The 20,910-nt window shown below is 32.1% G+C and overlaps 1 protein-coding gene across 1 annotated transcript in view; it reads right to left on the bottom strand.

Moving 5' to 3' along the window:
• Window positions 1–1,348: 1,348 nt before the first annotated feature.
• The window catches only part of LOC148623632 (dynein axonemal heavy chain 6-like), a 115,513-nt gene continuing 95,951 nt past the window's right edge, over window positions 1,349–20,910 (bottom strand). Inside the window, exons 72-88 of the mRNA XM_088565584.1 lie at window positions 19,734–19,870; window positions 17,239–17,576; window positions 16,586–16,803; window positions 15,949–16,194; window positions 15,429–15,644; window positions 13,691–13,901; window positions 13,313–13,415; window positions 12,751–12,978; window positions 12,373–12,570; window positions 10,971–11,164; window positions 8,680–8,873; window positions 6,486–6,697; window positions 5,998–6,220; window positions 5,556–5,713; window positions 4,018–4,164; window positions 2,840–2,863; window positions 1,349–2,232 (exon numbers count right to left, since the gene is read on the bottom strand). Coding sequence (XP_088421710.1) covers window positions 2,017–2,232; window positions 2,840–2,863; window positions 4,018–4,164; window positions 5,556–5,713; window positions 5,998–6,220; window positions 6,486–6,697; window positions 8,680–8,873; window positions 10,971–11,164; window positions 12,373–12,570; window positions 12,751–12,978; window positions 13,313–13,415; window positions 13,691–13,901; window positions 15,429–15,644; window positions 15,949–16,194; window positions 16,586–16,803; window positions 17,239–17,576; window positions 19,734–19,870 — 3,263 coding nt within the window. The 3' untranslated portion in view covers window positions 1,349–2,016. The remainder of the gene's footprint in view (window positions 2,233–2,839; window positions 2,864–4,017; window positions 4,165–5,555; window positions 5,714–5,997; window positions 6,221–6,485; window positions 6,698–8,679; window positions 8,874–10,970; window positions 11,165–12,372; window positions 12,571–12,750; window positions 12,979–13,312; window positions 13,416–13,690; window positions 13,902–15,428; window positions 15,645–15,948; window positions 16,195–16,585; window positions 16,804–17,238; window positions 17,577–19,733; window positions 19,871–20,910) is intronic.

Below are 20,910 nucleotides of genomic sequence, written 5' to 3' on the forward strand. Positions count from 1 at the left end.
AGATGCATCTAAAATTGAAGCTAAATGTGAAAAACTATCTCCTTTTCATCAATTAAAATTTAAGAATTTGGTTACAATTAACTCAGAATTAGCAGAGATATTGACTTAAAAAGTGTTTCACCATAGTGTTGCTATGGAAGCTAGTGGTCACATTGTGGATGTTTGAAATGGGTATTCAGGTCAACAACCACATTTAGTAAAAATATTAGTCCCTGTTGCTTTGGAGAAGTAGCAGCAGTCTTGTTCAAACAAGCAGAACCATAAGTTATTCATATGTAAGAGTCCTCCTTCATTTCAGCCAAGTCACTTTTGGTTCAATATTAGCAGATATATTGGCCAAAACATGTTGCCCCATTGGGTATTAATGGCAATTCTGAAGCTGAGCCACGATTACATCATTGGTAGAGGGTATACTGATCCCTATGAAGTTTCCAAATTTAGGCCTGTAGTTCATGAGAAGTGGAACTTTGAAAATAAGCCATTCAGAATCCTCAATTACACATTGATGGCCATCATGTTCAATCAAGGGAAACCAAAAGTGGATCCTTTGTAGACCTTCCAGCCATTACTCCAAATATTTGGTAGTTTTTGCCAACATTGCTGGACACCAAGTGATAGCATATGCAGCCATTTTTGTAGAGCAGGGGAGTAGCTAGCACAACATGATGTATTTAAGATTTTCCTGGATCTAGAAGTAGGTTAGACTGAAGCTGCAGTTGACCTTTTCTCTGCTGTATTTTTTTTATTTGCAACAGCTACATATTATTTAACTAAATAACACTGATTTAGTTACTGATATGTATAAAGAAAGCTTATGCTTTATTTGATATTAAATTTTTTTTCCTCAATTCTTTTTGAATTGCTTTCTTTATGGTATCCATCTGCAAAATTTCAGCCTCCTATGACTCATTACAAAATCATAAAGCAAAGCATTTTTCTGAACTTTTGCATAAACTAAACATATTTTTGGTATGTGATATATAACTTACATCGAGTACCTTGTTATGGATTATACCCCAATTTTATTTTAAATCAAAGGTGACAGTGGAATATAAGAATTCAAGGGAACAAGAGTAATCAAGGGAACCAAGGTTATAGCAGTAATCAAAAGAATGTAATCCAGGGACAAAGACAAGACATGGAAAACAGACATACACAACAAAGAACATAAAGTAACTGAAATCATACATACAAAGTAACAAAAGCAAATGAGCAACTCGGACTCCACTAAAAAACTGCGAGCATGGATGATTTTAGCAACAACTTTTTTCTTTGCTCTTTAACAATGATTTTCTACTGTGCTTTTGAGACGGAATCTTTTTTTTTTAAATCCAATCAAACAAAACCATTGTAAGAATGCCTGCTTTTTTATAACTATCAAAGAAATTACAAACCATACATTTTAATTCTATCACAGCATTTCATCAGCAGTTAACATATTGGACGGCATAAATAGAAGTTACTTAAAAAAATTCATAACAATAACACTATATGAAAAGTAAACCTGGACATTTTGCAAACAACCAAAAATCATAGAATATCAAGCAAGGTTTATGATTTGTATAGCTGGTTACCATAGTATACTCTGGTGGACAAAAAATTAACATAAACATATAACAAAGTTATTAACCATGAATTAATACAGAAAAAAAAAATGATATATTACACTCCTTGCATAAGGTTTAAATAAAATAATATTTACAATAGATAAACTACTGAATGCACAATATCACAGTTTCAAAAATATTCATATAAAAATAAAATTTCTTCACAAAAACAGAAAAATAAATAATCTTACATTAATAAGATGAATTCAATGATACATATATCAGTGATAAAGTTTCTTGCATCATGTTTAAAATTAAAACAAATGATTCAATAATAAGAGCCTTTATCTGCTATCAAAAGCTTATCGTCACATTAAAAAGTTTTTCGACCTGCATGACAAATTATAAATAATTGTGTATGAATACAGCAAACAACTCAGTACTCCTTTCTTAATAACAAAATGACATTTTACTCATCTAATTGACATAATAAAGCAACTCCCCTCATTACCCAGAATTTAGAGGCGTGTCTTGAGGGTAATGTTACTGCAGTTACAAAGTTGGTTGAATGTCCAGTTGATGAAAGTGTTCCAGCCCTGGCTGAAGTGCGATATAATGGACATTCATACATCTTGTCATCCACAGTTGACTTTGTGTTCTCTTCTGAATCCATGTTTGTTGAGGTCTACAAAACAACAGAATGTCAAACTAAATAAGATATCAATTTCAGGTGTTATTTCGTAGAACAAGAAGAGTCTCTTAAGAACCTGCACTTCTGACCTGAAAACACCTGAAATCTAAAAGTTACACTTCAAAGAAAAAGTTTTTTTTATATAATAGAGGCTTCCATCAGCCTGAATTGCTCACTGATTAAACAATTAAGGTAATTTACTGAAATATTCCATCTTACAGATGGATTTAAGTCTGACCTTAGTGGTATAGAATATTGTAGAAAAATATCATAGACATCAGTATGCTTAAGTGAAATGAAAATCAGTGGGGAAAGGAGGGTAACCTAGACACTTTTGTTATCAAAATCCAAATGTCCACTTTTTTGTGACAATGTAGACATGGAAATTAATTGGCAAAAGAAGAAAACAAGCTAAATGATATATTATGTAATTAATGTCCAGTACACCAATGCTGGATAAAAAAATATACACACTCCTATGAGCTAAAATTAAACATTTTATTCCTTTCTCCTTAGGATTAATGATATAACTAATGTAACATTCAATTAACAGTAAGTCAATAAAGAATGTATAAACAAATTCTATAACAGTATACTATACCAATAACATTAATGTATCCACATGCTGATAATAAAATCATGAAAATAAGCATTAATTACCATTCTATTGTATTCAACAAATGTTTTGTCACAAGTGGTGGCCACATCAAAGTAATAACTTCATATTTAGTAAACACATTCATTATTACATATTTTATTATAGGTAAAAATATAAAGTTGTTCTTGGGTCTAGGCATAGTTTTCTGAATGAAAATATGTAAAAAACAAGAGGCTTCCAGGAGTCTGAATCGCTCTCCTGGTTGAATTTTGCCTTTCAAGAGCAATAAATTTAACAAAAAGTTGTCCAACAATTTTGACTCAAGAAGACTTTGGTAAGACTTAGTATAAGGATCATTTCAGCAACAGGAAGTTTCTTCCTATCTATCATAGTTTTCAAGATATTGGCTGAAAACTACTGTCTGACCCCTATGTTCTATATTTAGTAATGGCAGCCATGTTATTTGACAGATCAAAAATCCCCACATCAGCTCTATGCAGGATACGCCAAGGAACATTCATACCAAGTTTGGTTTCAATTGGCCAAGTAGTGTCAGAGGAGAAGACTTTTGAAAGAAATAACATAAAAAATAGCAAAAAAATGTTGAAAAAGGGCAATAACTCCAACATGGCTTAACAGATTAAAATGAAAGTTTGACCACAGATAAATCTCACCATGCTGAACACTTTTACCCAGTCAGAATTTAGCTAAACCTTACTATTTTGGAGATATATGCAATAAACTACTGTCTGACTCCATGTTCTATTTTTAGTAACAGTGGCCATGTTTTTCTACAGATCAAAAATATCCCACAACAGTTCTATGCAGGATACCCTTTAAAATGTTGGCACCAAGTTTGGTTTCAATTGGTCGAGTAGTGTCAGAAGAAAAGAGTTTTGAAAAATTGTTAACAACAGATGATGACGGACGACAACGGACGACAAGTAATGACAACAGCTTACATATAACTGTGGCATTTTCATTATATCATGATAAGGAACTAATGCCACTAAACATTATTTTACCTTATACTTATATATTTTTCTATGCTATGAACATTTTTATTGTTATTATAGCACAATTGATTTCATAGCCTTATGCCCTACAAATTTCATATAAACCATCCATTGAGAGCCGAGGTAAAATATACCACCCACTTGTTGATAACTAGGTGATCATACCTTGACAGGCTGGAACAGTATTTCAGGTAAATGGGCAAATCTAAATCCAGGTAATGAATCTTCAAGACATTCTTCTTTAGGGTCCCATCTAGCACCATCAAGGTAAAGTCCAAATATAACTACTCCTTCTTCATCATGAGCCTTTCCCTGCAACAGGCAATAAATTGTTTAAATAAATGCATAACTCAACTCTTCACAGTTATTTAACATAGATTAGATTTGCAATTTAAAGTTCTGAAACTAAATATATTTGGGCTTTAATTTCTTCCTTATTTTTTGCTTCTTGTCTGTTATCAAGTAGAATTTACTAGTCTGTATATTAGTTCAGATAAGGAGGTGGTAATAACACAAACAGTAAAATAAAAATTTGAGGACAGTATGTCAATGAGACAACAATTCAGGACCAAAAATTACAACAAGAGTCAAACCTCAAGGCTTAGACATAAAGCAAAACTCATTGGATTCTAAGACATCTCAATGGCAATATAATATAACGAGGCTCTGGAGAGCCTGAATCGCTTACCAGGTCCTTTTTACCTTTCTAAAACTGGATTCTTGACCTTGCTGTGCTATCTTCACAAGAATCATTTAATCAGCAGAAAGCATCTTACTCATCTACGAGGTTTTCATATTATAAAATAAATCTCTCAGTCATTTTGTGACTCTTCAAGGGCAATAACTCCAACATTGGTCAACAGATCTTTATGAAAATTTCAGCACAGGGTGGTCTCCCCATATTGATCAATTTTACCCTGTCAGAGTTAGTTCAACCCATTTGTTAATGATTTATTTCCAAAAATCTTTTTTTAGTCTATATTTAGTAACATTGGCCATGGTTGTTGCCCATCAAAAATCACAGACTGTCAAAGATATTGTAAGGCACATCAACCATAAGTTCTCACAATCAGTCCCCCCCCCCAAAAAAAAAAATAATAATAAAATATACAAACTAACAAAAAAACAACCAAAAACAAAAAAGAAGTCAATAGTTCTCTGCATCACATGAAAATGTTGGAATCTTTATATTTTTAATATTTGTTACGTTTTATTTGTATTTTATTTGTATGTAGTTCCTCTTTACCTTTTAAACATGGTTATTGTACACTTATTCATTATTCTTATTTATGTTTAATTTAAGCCACATCACTACATATATTATTTTCAAATTTTGGAAGATTTGGTTAGATTCAAGTTATTCAAAATGACAATCCAAAATATTGTGACTTTTTGTAACTAGACAGAGTAGCCAACTAGATAGATCTTTGAGGAACACAAGCTTGCATCTTGTTCAGCTCCAGAAAAAAATCCTTCTACAATATGTACCATTTGGAACAAGGGCATATCATTATCTTTTTAAAATTTCCCCCTTTTTTTGTTTGGATGTACTTTAATTTTGTGAATTAATGATATTTTTAATGGATCTGATCTTAGACCAAGTGCTAACAAGTGTATTTACTATTTTGTATTTAGGCTATATGCCGGTGCATTTATTGCATGTCACAATATCCATTAATTTTTCTTTTATAGATAAAACTTACAGTAAATGCAACATCTTTGATGAACAGTTTTTGTTTCAGATCACCAAGGCTGTCCTCTGTATCTGTTTTGGAGGTCAATACTTTAAAGCTAAATATCAGAGAATCTACAGAAATCCCTTCTTTTCTAGCATGGTTCTGTAAAACTCCTGTTAAGAAACCTAAAAAGGAAAATTCATGTTACTTAAAGACTGAAACAAATAAAAATTCACATGTCAACTGTTGATGCAATTTACTGATATGTTGATCTGTTTTTTTTTTTTTTTTTTTTAATTTTCAAAAAAGAAGTTAATTTATGAGAAATCAGTTACTGAAAAAGGTACTGGCAGAAACAAAATATCAAGCATGCATAAATAAACAGAAAAGATCCATCAGGTAAATTAGTAGCACTGCTAGTTCCCAGGAGGACTTAAAGCATATTCTAGTCGTGGTGTTTTCATCATACCTTGAGGAAAGAAGAAGCCAGACAACCAGAATGCTCTGGGTAAATTTCTTGTGAGGTCATCTCCCTCTGTTACTGGAGCAGTTCCTTTCACAGCTATCTTTTGTTTGATCAGTTTCTCTACATTTCCTATGATAAGGTCTGCCCACAAAGCAAAGAAATCTACCCTCAACTTCAAATCATAAATCCAGGATCCTAGAGGCTTACAGGACTCATAAGCAGCATTCTGTAAATAAGAATATATAATACTATTTGACAAGGGCCAAACAATACCAATCATGTATACCAGTATCTTGCATTATATGTACACATAACAATTCTGGGTTTACTAAATTTTTGTGTGGAGTGCTTTTTAAAATTTTAGTTCAAAATTTAAACTTAACAATTCAACAATATAGCATTATATATATCAAGTTATAAAATAATATAATTTTAACACAAGAATAATGCAAACTATTCATGATAGTATAACATAATGACAAAAATCTTACTTTCCATCTGAGTGGTACTTTCTGAGCCAGGAATGCACTGTATGCTTCTTCTAAAGCATCAGACATAATAATCTCCCCTTTCACAGCCCTCAACAAGTCCTTCAATGAAGTATGTATCAGTAACAATAGATTGTTAAATCTGTCTATTTCCTGTCTGAGAACTGTCAATAAGGCTGAATTTCCCACCACTGCTTCTATACAGTCCTGTACAACTGAAACACAAGTATATTTCCAGATTACTACAAGGTAATCTAACCCTTATTTCTCCACAAAAATTTCTTTAATGCATGTAATAATCTGAATGTATTAGAATTAGAATTAGATCCCACTATCAATCTATTTTTTGTAATAAAATTGTTTTTCTTGACATAGTATTGACTACATAAAAGCAGTGTCCATTTCTGATCAAGAAAAATGAAGGTTAATCAATATATTACATACATAACAGACCCAGGTGGCAGGGGGGTATTTTATTTTTTGGCAGGAGTGAGCAAATAAAGCAAAAAAAAAAAACTTTTAAAATCTCTTAATTTGGGCCTAAATTCCAAATTTAACAGTAATTTTTTTATATTGTTTTTCACTGTAATACCTTTAACCATGAATTTTATTTTTTAAATCTTAACAATAATTCATACAAAATTTAGAAGAAATATGCCATGCAATAGAAATCATTTAATACACCATTTTCTCTCCAAAATCTGAGTTTTAGGGAAGGAACAGAGTAAGAAATGCTAATCAAATTTATTACCTGTCAAATTTAAACACTGGAAACATACTAGTTTCTAATTATAAATAGTCACTGCTTGCTACTAAGTTGAGTGAATATATCAGGAAGAATTTTCAGTATCTGTGGAATTTTTCACATCACCTATTGAACCCACTTTAATGACTTCTGAGAACATGCATTTTCTGAATATATTTATTTAAATAAAGGTATAGAAATAAATTTCCTTGCATAAATTATCTATTAAGATAAAAAACTACAAATATTGTGAGCAAACTCACAAAAGGAATACCACATCTTCAAATTGAGTGAAAAATTAAATGTAAGGTCACACTAACCACGTCCACATCAAATGGTAACCTTTCTATGTAATACCAAAACACACAGAACCTAAATCTATGCATTGTAAGTGCATAATCTGTGTGTATGTTGATCAAAAGTGGTCAAAGTAAAGCTGATAATGTGTACTTTAAAATTATATCTGTAATTAACAACAAAACTGTAAGAATACTGTTTACATGTAAGCCTCCATGCTGTCGGCAAAAAAAAAGGATTTTTAGTATTATTTATTCAGGTAAATTTTGTGAAAACTTCTACGATCATTGTTCAATTAGCATAATGTTTAATGTTTTGGAAAGGCTTACTTTCAAAGCATCAAAATGATATGCTTCTTTGCAACATCATTTGTCCTCGGAATTCACAGTGAAACTTTGAAAATCACTTTTTTAACATGTAAAGTAATGGTAAGATAAGAAGTGGTTAGTGAGACCAAAAAACCCTTAAGTTGGATTATCTCCTTTTGAATCCACCCAAACAGGAATTAAATTTCTTTATGAACATCAACATATAATGCCATCCCTTCCTGTAAAATGTCATCAAAATCCCTTGAGCAGTTTAGGAGGGGTTTTAACATGTCAATCTTAAATTGAATTATCTCCCTTAGGAGTCCACAGACAGTAATTACATTTCTTCATGCGCATCTACATACAATGCCCAACCTTTCTACAAAGTTTCATAAAAATCCATTTAGCTGTTAAGGAGGTGTGCTTACAAGGTTTCAGCATGTAAAATCCTTAAATTGTTAATTTTTGCGGCTGCATATTCCCTTGTATCAATTTTGCAGATTCAAAAAATGATAAGTGTTAAAAACTAAAAGGTACTATATTTAAGGCTTTTATATTGACTGCGAAAATAGGGAAAATTACCTACACTGACAAAATTAATACTTTTACAGTATCTTCCTTTGCAACAATATTAAAAACTGATTTAAGCTGAACATCTCAGTAACTTACAATGAAAGCTGTTGGACTGCCAATGTCAATTAGGCAAAAAAACAACAACACAGAACTAGACTGTAACAAATTTGGATCTAGAAAAAACTTTTTCTCCAGGATTATGGTTCAATAAATCAAGGTAAGTTTAGAAACAAGAAACAGACATATTTTTTCACTGTTTCTATGAGTTACCTACTTTTAGCCTTTTCTTTGTCTTTCATTTCAGGAACCTCTTTAAACAGTATATTTTTCAGAGTAGGTTTTGGAACATTCTGGTGAATCATAGGGTTGGCATCGTCATCAGAGATCAAAGCTTCGATAGAGTGTGGTAAATCCTTCATTATGTTCTCTGAGATATCACCAACTATCTGGTCATTACTCTTGTCGCTCCTGGAGGTGAATGGAAACAGAAAAAAGTTAGATCAAAAAGCAGTTACTGAACATTCATGAACTGTCAAATGTTCATCTTTGCCATTCCTCACTTCATTCAACAAAATCTTACATGTAAATATCAATTAACACAAGATATAAATGTTACCACATAAAATTTTCTAATTTTTATTTAGTATTTAAAATACTTTGATGCAAGGGACGATATGGAACACTGCAATGTAATAATCTTTTCAATATCACATATTTTAATCATTACAAAAATCTCTACATGATTACTTCAAGTCATATTTGAATGAAATTTCTTAATTAAATAACACTATAACAATAAAGTTGAAAATGATAGCACTTTCTGTATATCCATTACACCCTTCATTTCATGCATTATAAAGCTAAGACATTGTTGCTTTATGCAGATAATTGGACTGTCTGTGGAAATTTTGTAATACATGACGGGCAGAGGGGTTTCTTAACGCCCTTGGCTGTCATTTGGGGTCTCTCACACATGGTGTAAAGCATTGAAGCATTTACACAGTCCCCGGGCATAGTCATACCCATGAATGTGGGTCATGGTGTATTCGGGGAAATTAGGTGTCATGTGACCATGTTCATTCATTAAATGCATTACCACATAATTTAATGTCGATCTGTGACCTAGTGATCCAATTTGTAATCTGTACCTACAGCATTTGCTGAACCTTTGTCTCAGCAAAATACTTTTTGGGATAAAATTAACACTTTCAAGTGCACGTAGGACAGAAAGGTAGGTCAACTTAATGGTGCATGCCAGTCAATTGATGAGAAATCTCGAAGGCCGAAAAAATAATGTTAAGTTTTCAATCATTGTTCTAAAATTTAGTTGGGTCAGTAGATAGAGATTTATTTTTATTTAAAATTTCTAAAATGGAATAAGTCATAGTGACACCAAACTTATAATACAATGAACCAAATATGCAAAAACTAATAGACTTAGTCCATGGCCTAATCACTTTTGTGATTCGGCGCTTGAGGTATTTTTTGTTTTGACGGTGGTGGTCACTCACGGCATGTGTGTTTACAATCGAATCTAAATATACAACCAATATTTCTCCTTCTTTTTCCATCTAGGATAGAAAAAAACATCTACGGCTTTATTTTTTTACTTTTTTTTCTGAAAGACATTTGGCAGACTTTATCTTATTTTTTTTCAAAATAACAAATAAAAACTTTCGGAAAAGGGGTCTGAAGGAGGGGCAGTAGGGTGACTGGAAATATAACATATTTTTAGGCCTAATAGGATGGTCTATTTATTACTCCAGCAGTGCTAGAGGTTGTCTGGCAAGCTATTTCTTATGAACAAATTATTTGAATTATAATCAGAATGTTACTATCTTTATGGATGACATTACCATTGATAATGGGCTGATATGGATAATGTTGCCTTTGATGACCAGCCAAGAATTAGTTATCAGTCTGAGCCTAATATTAGCTTACAACTTATCAAAGGAACAAAAATGTCGATATCACTTTCAAATATATGATAATGAAAATTTTTAAGCAGAGAGATCAGTTGAAAATGTACCCAACAATACATTCAAACATGTGTGAACAAATTATAGTAAACATGTAAATTGATGTATTCAGGTATCCCATTGACTTGATTGGTAAGTCATTGCTGGTCATATCTCTGTCATGTCTTCAAATAGAAGAACTTTGGACTTCTGACAACCTTTATAAATAAGTGTGAAAAATTTAACAGCCTTGGTTGTATACTAATTATAGGGAGAGGTGTAATAGCTGAATCTTATCCCATGACATAACAGCCTAGATTATACACAGTCTAAAATGACATGTGACAAAAGACCTTTACCCCATATAAAGGGAGACATGTGACAACAGAACCTTATCCCATGTTGCCTAGTTTGTACACAGACTAAAGGAAGACATGTAACAATAAAATTTTACTCTATAGAACCTTACCCCATGATATTCAGGGTCAGCCTTTTTTGTACACAAACTAAATGGGAACATGTGAAAACAGAACCTTAACCCATGATATCCAGGGTCAGCCTTTTTTATACACAACCTAAATGAGAACAGGTGACAACAGAACCTTACCCCAGGATATCCAGGGACAACCTTGGCTGTACACTGACTATAGTTTCTATCATTTCTTCAGCCTGCATGATCCTACAAGCTCTCTCAGCATTCTCTGTCATCCCAAACACAGCAGGAGAATCATAGCTTGGTAATGTCTCTAGGTATGTCACAATATTAGAGAAAGGTTGATTTGTTTTCAGAGGACGATATATCTGCAATGATTTAACTTATTTTCAGACAGTTATTTACAAGTGTGCAAATACTATGGTTAAAAAGTAACGTGTAATGTTAGAAAGGAATTAAATTAAATTTTCTAATTATAACAAGTGAAGCGTATATTAAAATTGGCTCCAATTTTATCACATACATATGGGAACCTAAAAGAAAATGTACACCAATTGTAGGAAATAAGTAAGTAGTTACAAATTGACCTACAAAGTGCATGGTTCCAATACAGGTAAAGAAAAAACAGCTACAATTTTTCAGTAAAAGATACAAAAGGTGACAAAGTGATGACCCCTTCATCAAAATGCTTCTTTCGACAGACAAATTTGAAATTTAGACAAAAGATAATTTTTTTTTATTTTATGTCAGGATAAATTTTGAAAGACAAAAAAGAAAACAATAATGATCAAGCTAACTAAACACTACGTTTTCCTAAAAAGTAACATGCAATCTCCAGAAAGTTGTAAAGTGAGAATATCATCTATATTTAGCTCCTATTGCTGAACTTATTTGCTGAAAGAGATTTAAACATGCATATAATCTAAATAATGAATAAGAAGCATTTTATGCATAAATGATTCACTGTGTAAGGAAAGTATAAATAGACTCACACAAAGTTTATGACAATGGGTCATTTTCAAAACTTTCAAATACATACTTTGTCCATACAAACTTCCCATATTAGCAAAATAAAATTTATTGATATATTTAGGTGAGTCTACTAGGCCTAATGTTTGTCAGATTATATTACTTGTAAACAAATTATCAAAGTAAATGATTTTCTTCAAAGGAACATTAAAACAGGTCCACAAATTATAGTTTATTTTTAGTGATACATCTACGTATAAAATCTGATGGATGATTGAATCCTTACACAGTTAACTAAGCATCCTGTGTACAAGGCTTACCTCTTCTGGTACCTGATTACGTAATGGTGTGTATATAATACATATAGATTAAGATAAAAATAAACAAAACACTACATGAATATTTTAAATAGTTCACAAAATATAGAAAAGGAATTCTAAATAACATGTCATCACTATTACAGAAATGGACAAATTTCTACTAACTACTTTAAGGAAGGGTTATAAATGAATAAATTATGTTTTACCAAAACATTTTTTTCAAGATAAACCCATGTGTCTAGTGTTGTAGGGATAAGCTTAATAAAGAAATAACAGAATACACATACCCCATCAGGAGAATAACTGTAGTCTTCAGATAGGGCATCTGGGCAGAAAAATCTTCCCAGCAAAGCATGAAGACATCTCCTGTCCCACTCATCTGTTACACGTCCACCATAAGTTACTTCCCCTGTCAAGTAAGTCAGAGCTTTCCAGGGAACACTTGGGTGTTCAGTTAACAAGTTAGATAGCTGTAGCATGGAGACCTGTCAGAAATAAAACACCTTCTTAACAGATTGTTACACCAGACAGGACCAATAAATGTTATTTGAAGAAAAATACTGATCTTTAAAAGGCTATATCTAAAAGTATTAATTTAAATTCAAAATTTTGAGCCCATTTAAAAAAAATGTAATTTCTTCTGGTGTAAGTGTTATTTGACTTACTTCTAAATCTGAGTCATTGAACCCATATATGATATTCCATCCTAGACGCCCATACTTTCTCCTTTCATGGATGACACTATTGAACAGACATAGACCAAACAGTAGTTTAGGCCATGCTGGACCAGGGCTGGAGTCTTCATACATTTTCTCTGATACAACACCTGTACCAGAACCTCCAAATGTCCTCAGCATATTGGCTTTCAGGCCTTGTGGAGGTTCAACTGTCATCTAGATGAGTAAGAAAAATTAAAACAAAGTAAAACAATCAGTTCATAAAAAAACTTAGATAATGAAAATGTAAAGTGTTTATCCATTTCACTGAAATACTTTAAATTATGCAGTTGTAATTATTGAAAATTTGCTTTGTTTTGATGATATGGGTTCCTGCCAAACGCATAAACTCTTATAGGGGTGTGTAAAAATAGGCATTGACTGAAAGGAAATCTGACTTCATGTTGCTAATTGGTTTTCTATTTTTAACCATAAAAACCAACCTCTGTGTGGAGCTATTATTATATTCCATACATGAATATTATACTCCAGAGGTAATTATTTTCCTCACCTTCATTCCCATTTGTAATATAGATATTGGAAAGCTAGGATCTGGATTGGAACTCAGCCATAATCTGAACTGTTTATCTACCTCATCAGATGAGGCATTAAATCTAAAATATAAAATTGTCTAATTGATTATCTTCACAAAGTAATTTTAAAATGTTCCTTAAATTAAGAATAAAAACTTTTGAAAGAATAAATACAATTTATAGTGTTTTACAAAGTAATATACGTGTGATATTATTGTCAACCATATTTCGGATCAGAGTAGGATCAATATAAGAAGTTTGTTCTGCACTGAAAAGTAATTTGGGGTTAGGATTTTAAAATGACAAAAATATTTCTAAATTTATGTTCCACCAAATATTTGATAAAACCACCATACTTTTCAACAATAGCTTGAAGCCTAGGCATCCAGGAAGAGGCTAAATGACAATTCTGTAAGAAGACCCATCTCCCCTTCAGTATTTTGGCTTTATTTATCAGCTCCTCAGCCTTAGGTCCCTGGCCTCTACCTAATGATATCATATCTAAATGGACAGTACTGCCTCGTTCTTCCTTGGCAAATCTAATCAGCTGACTAGCTGGGTCTGTACCTAAAACCAAAACAACACTGCCTAATACATATAAAAACATTATCTCCATCATCTATGTCATGGAGACTTCAAGGACTTCAGGGTGTTTCACCACTTCACTTCATCCATGTTATCATGAAGACTATAAGTGTTTCATAACTTCACTTCATCACCTTTATCACAAAAACTACAAGTGCTTCATAACTTCACTGCATCACCCTTAAAGCGAAGTAGACACATAAAATTTTTCTCAAGAGCAATTGATATGCACTTTTCAACAATATAAACAAGACTTTAATGAAAAAGTGGTTGACATTTTAACTAGAAATCCTGTTAGCAAGCTAACAAAGAGAATATCCACCACTTCAAATGAAGTTACATATATAATTGGAAAGTTCAATTATCTGCCTTTAAGATCCTTCAAAAGTAACTATCTCCTTCATGCACATCAACATTTGATGCCCAACCTTCCTATAAAAATTCATCATGATCCCTTAAAGTTTAGGAGGAATTGCAGTGAGGAGTTTTTAACATGTAAAACCCATATGTTGGATTATCTCCCTTTGGAGTTGTCCAACAATAATTTATTCCTTCAAATACATCTACATATGATGCCAAACCTTCCTATAAGATTTCATTGAAACACATCGAGCGGTTTAGGAGAACTGGGCTGACAAGAAATGTGGACAGACTGAAGGATGGACAGATGAGGTAATTCCTATATACATTGTATCCCTTCCCCAAAACTTTTTTTTTGCATTTTATATATGCGTAATATGGCAACCAAAGTGAATGTAAAGTTGGAATATAAAATGTGTAAATTGGCGAAAAATCACTTGACTTTGTGATATATTTCCATGGAAATTTAACCACATACATCAACTTACATATTTTCACAATTCTATTATGACAAGTTAACTTTTGACAAATATTAATTTTGTTGAAGCCTTTACCTGCAGCAAATATAGCAGAAATTTTTATCCAATAAAGCCCCAAAACTCAAAAGGGAGCTTACATTAACTTCAATGGAAAATGGAAAAATCCCCCTCCCCAAATATCAAATATTGACATTTATAATAAACAATTTGTCAAAGTTTTGTGGACAATACAGCAAGCGCTTTTTGAGCCTAAGTCTGAAACAGAGAATTTACCCATTTTAGTTTAAATAAAGTCCTATAACTTGTAAACAAAAAATCAGAAATTTATAAAATTTGAAAGAGGGCTTAAATCAATGGAACAATAAAACAATAAACCAAATTTCCATAAAAAAACAAATGGTGAAATCATTTTTAAGTTAAATCATTTAAATCTGGATTCATCTTTTCAATATGTCAATAAGTGTTTAAAATTGGTGAGCTACCGTTAATATCTTCACTAAATAGACTCCTTTTATAAAGGAATATTTTTTATACTGTCGACAAAGGATAATTAACTGCCTACAATAAAAAATTTTTTTAATTACTAAGTATATCAAGAACTTCCTGTTTTTTTTTCAGAAAGTATCAAAATTATTCAATTAATTTAGAGAAAAAATTGACACAAAGTTACCTGGTGACAAGATAAATATAAGTGGTGTCTTAGCTGATGATTCATCATATATCTCCTTCAGATCAAATGCTCCAGTGGAAAGGTAGCTATTGGTCATTTGATCCTCTACAAACTGTCTCACTGATTCCACTAACTGTCCTGGTCTCAATACCTTAATCATCAGTAACCTTTGGAAATTAGCTAAATTCTCCCAGGCAAACACAATGCCATGTTCTCCTGCAAATAAAGTACAGCAGAAATTGTTAATAATGAATTAGTTTTAATCATTGGAAAATCATAGTACAATTTTAGAGTTGCTTAAATCATAATCTATGGTTTTCTTTTAAACAATTTTCCGCCAACATATACATATTTTGTAAATTGATAAGGATCAGTGTGTGTAAATTTGTTAAGAAATCTTTTAAATCATGTTTATTCTAAAATGTTCACAAGGGTGTTACAGAGAGATGGATAAATAGTTTGACTGACAGATGGAAGGATAAATGGAGTAATAAAGAAAAAAAACTTGATATAATTATACCTTCTGGGTTGGTGAAGACTTTAGCCATCAACTTGTATGTATTATCTGAAGTATAGAACTTATCCCATTGATTTCTGTTAGACATGATACTACGGCAGAGTTTGTCCATAACAGGAAGAGTTGCCTCTAAATGTTGGCATTGTTGCCACATAGCCTCTGAGATCCATTTTGGAGGAGTTTTATGTTTAGTAGAAGATTTATCTCCAGCCTGAGCTTTTGATTCTAACTTTTCCATTGGAGTTAATCCTAAAAAAAAAGTTCAACTACTGAACAAACAATAAACATGAAAAGATTTGAGCAATAAGTTATGGGTAGTAAGAATGTTAGTAAGGATACAAAATTATTACCTTCATTCAATTTGAAAGTGTTTATCGTGTTTTTTGAATATTTTTAGTGACTCTCCTTCCAAATATACAATAACGACTATCTTGGTTTATTATATAATGATTATCTTTAAAAAATGTAAACCATCACACTCATTTTCACTTAAATGCATTGAATGGTTTAGGACTAGAAATACTGGTGATATTCTCCTTCCATGTGGATATAGATATGTAAACCATTTAGATGAATTATCACTAATAATCACATCACATTTTTTGCAATGTTAAAACATGGTGAATTTACAGTATCCTACCATCATGCTCCTCAATTGTCTTTTCATCCATCATCTTTGCCATAATATTACCCTGTAGAAACACCTGCCATTCTAAATCTTCAATCTTTCCCACATCAGCTATATCCTTATACTTAGCATTAGCTCTCATTATACTGGAGCACAACATAAAGGAGAAAGTCAACTGATGTTTGGCAAACAAAGCAACTGATACCACACGATATATACTGGATGTCAGTCTAAAACAGAGAAACCTATGGTGTAAGGAACAAACAATATATCAAAAACTCTAAACATTGACATTTTTTATTCTAATTTTTTCTCAAATAAAAATAGAAACCATTAAAAAGAAGAAACCACTGTTAGTATCAGTTAAATAGCAATAGGATTAACTTTACCTAATACAAACACAAACCTATCCATGACAAGCCTTGATAAACTAAAACTGTTCATATATCATTTGCTTTTAAAAAGCTTATTAACATAAACATGATATTCAGTATCATAAGTGTTTAATTAACAGTAATGGTATCATTGTAAACATATTTTTTCTCCAAGACAAAAAATGTTAACCCCTACAGCAGAAATTGTTGTAATATAAAAATGATAACTTCTAGGCAGAAATTGTTGTAATGCAATGCTTTTTAAATATCTAATGGAGGAAAAAGAGTTACCGATTGATCATATCAAGCATGTGTTTCTTCAGTTCAGCAGGGTCATCTGTATTTACAGTTGGTCCTTTCACTGAGTCCTTTAACTTGCCCAGTAACTCCATACTTGCTTTGTTGTCTATACTAACACGACCAACACTCTGTCGACTCTCTGGGCGGATTGTTCCAGTGAGATGGGGGCTAGGCTTACTTTCTATTTCTTTCATAGCAACCATGTTTTGATTTGTAATACAAGAAGTAAACATATCTTGTTGGAACCAATCTAATGAGAACTGGTACATAACATCAATCCCAGACAGATCAGCAAGGACAAAGTATAAAGTTGCTCCTCTGGTAGCAACCTAAAATAACCAATTTCTTCTTTCTAGTTAAATTGCTCAGCATGTAATATAGTCCATGGCCTGGGAGGAGAACCATGCACCCCCACTCATTAACTAAATTAAGATTTTCAGGTACCTTTTTACCTTCATTTACCAAATCAATTTGTGGCCAAAGAATTTTCTAGGATTCTTATTCAATACAAGCCTATATTTGTATCCCACTGACCCAAAAAGACAAGATTTTTGTAACTCAATTGTTCAAGCCTCTCAGTCTTTCTATGTCATCATGTGTAAAGATACTAAATGAATACGGGAGTTATCATGTAGCCCAATGTCTCAGCTTTCTAATCACGCAAAAATAAGTGCAGTAACACTGAGGGGTTTGGAGATTAATTAAAAATATATACCTTACCCCACTGAAAAATTGCTTTAACTGACATTTTTCTCAATGTGAAAACCCTTAGAGTATTTATGTATCAGTAACTAATGGTTTATTTAGTATTTTCTGTTTAGAACCATCACAATTGATACTTCAAAGGTTCTTTTCAAGACTTGTGACGATTTTTTAAAGTCAAAATTTATCAAAAATTGCACAAAAAAATATTTTTGATAAATTCTGACTATGAAATTGCCACAAGTCTTCAAAAGAACCCCAAAAGTATCAATTGTGATGGTACTAATACTCTAGGGGTTTTGACATTGAACATAATTTATGCAATTTTTGGTGGGGTAGGGACACATTTTTTTCATTTTACTGCAAACAACAAGCGTTACATCATTTGTAGGATTAGAAAGCTAAGACATTTTGCTATTTGGTGAAACCTATATATCTTAGTTTATTTTGTTTTGTAAAAAGAATAAGTTAGAAGAATAAAAAAAAACAAAAATTGGATTTTTGCCTCAACGAGGTACAAAAAGTGAGATAAAAATACAAAAATGCTTCAGTTTATTTTTTGGTGAAAAATTGATTCATAACTGGGAGGTATAATGGTACCAGAAAATCATATTTGGTTGATGAGGGGGTAGGTGCAAAAATGAGTTATCTCAGCCAACTTACTTATATAATGTTAACATATTTAAACGACTTTTTTGTAAAATTTCGAAGAAACAAATAATGTATATCACATGCAGACATAGCCTAGACGTTTCAGTATTTTGTTTACAAAATGCTGGAATTTTGAAATGACAATGTATTTGTCCAGTGTAGTGGACGTGTTCTTCAACAAACGGTCGGCATTCCAATGGGAACAAATTGTGCTCCTTTACTTGCTGACCTATTCCTTCACTCTTATGAGGCTGACTTTATAGCTGATCTGATCCGAAAGAAAGAAAATCATTTGGCCAGATCCTTTAATCTCAGTTTCCGCTATATAGATGATGAATTATCTTTAAACAATCCTAAATTTGGGGATTTGATACATCGCATCTACCCCAAAGAACTTGAGATAAAGGATACTACAGACACTGAGAAGTCAGCCTCATATCTTGACTTATACTTAGAAATCGATGGTAAAGGAAAACTATTGACCAAACTTTACGACAAATGTGATGACTTTTCATTCAGAATTGTCAACTTTCCTTTCATCTGTGGCAACATCCCTTAAGCACCTGTGTATGGAGAGTTCATATCACAATTCATACATTATGCCAGAGCTTGCCAAAACTACAGACTTTTTGTATCGTGCTAGAACTCTAACAAATCATCACTACAGAAGTTTTATGGTCGTCATCATGAACTTGTGGATCGTTATGGTGTATCCATCTGCACCATGAAAACTAATTTATTCAATGGGTCATAGTTTTCCTTTCCTTGTTTGTCTACCCCAGACTTGACTTTTTATGAGTAACTCAGCGGGTGTTTCTATAAAAGCAGAGGATGCTTACCCTACCAGTGCACCTGGTCCATACTCTGAGTTTTTAGCCCAAGTTGCTCATTTGCTTTTGTTACATTGTATGTAAGATTTTAGTTACTTTATGTTCTTTGTTGTGTATGTCTGTTTTCCATGTCTGGTCTTTGTCACTGGATTACATTCTTTTGATTACCGCTACAACCTTGGTTCCCTTGATTACTCTTTGTAAACCAGAATCTCACTTCCATAACAAATATAAGACACCATTTATATAAAAAAATATATATATAAAAAAACAAACAAAATAGTTAGGCTTTTTGAAACTTACTGGTAAATATCGTTGTCTAGCTAGGCTTAGCTTTTTCTCTGTATCTTCTGACTGAGATATGCGTTTATACATTGCTTCAGCCATTCCTTTACTCTTCTGTAAAGTATCAACTAAATCCTGGTCATCTAAAATGTGACCTAAAAACACCAAGTTTTACATGTTTTTTTTCATAAATATAATCATTTCTTGGGGGAGGGGCAATCATATCTATGGCTAGTATATTGGAATCATTAAGACTTTGTATGTATATTGACACTATGGGCAAAGTTCTTTTTAATATTTTAATGATGATATGTACAAATTCTTGGTGTCAGCAAACTTGGATTTTTAAAGCTATTGTCAAACCATAATCCAAAATTGCCATCTTATTCTTCAAATTACATTTAAAAAGTCTTCTTTTTACTAGTAAGGATGAAAAAATGTTTTCTTGTAAGGTTTTGATCACTAAAGCCAACTTAATAACATTTACAGTAGCTATAGCTATCAAGTATCATCAAAAGTCTGTATAAAGTAACAAAGAAGTTTGGTTAATCAGATTGTAACAGTTGTTACATGAAGATGTAGAATTAGTAAGTTATAAGGTGTATTCCTGGCAGGAATCCTGTAAGTGGTTCCAGAGAAAGATCTACACAGCTTACTGAAGAAATGATGATAAGTAACATCAAAATTACTTTAACCTTATGGCCACACTCATGTCTACTCACTGACAGGAGTCTTTCATCCTTTTGGAGGTTACTGATGCTACCAATCGTTCATTTATTTTCAAAATTGTTGGAAACTATATATTTATCAACAGGAATATGAGAAAATTCTAGGATGATTATTTGTCAACAATGTTTTCCTACACATAGATGGCAGATCTAGAGATTAAAAAATTCTATTTAAGTAGCACTCCAGCTAAGGATTATGCAAAATGTGATTCATGGGTAAAAAGCCTACATATTTTTATTTTTGATATTTTGTTTGAAATGTCATAGTAAACAGAAATTAACATATAGTTTTTCATATAACCCGTGCTCTTAGGAGATAAAAATTATATAGAATGCACTGCAGATTTCAAAATTAAGGGAGATAACTCTGTAAATGATGTTCAAATACAATAGAATCTACTGGATTTTCAATGTTGATTATCCCCTAAGAGCAGACAGATTTGAATGAATAATTACACATTTCATAG

This window comes from Perna viridis, chromosome 2 (genome assembly GCF_037379345.1).
Source record: "Perna viridis isolate PV_CMFRI_1.1 ecotype Kerala chromosome 2, ASM3737934v1, whole genome shotgun sequence".
In the NCBI taxonomy this organism is placed as follows: domain Eukaryota; kingdom Metazoa; phylum Mollusca; class Bivalvia; order Mytilida; family Mytilidae; genus Perna; species Perna viridis.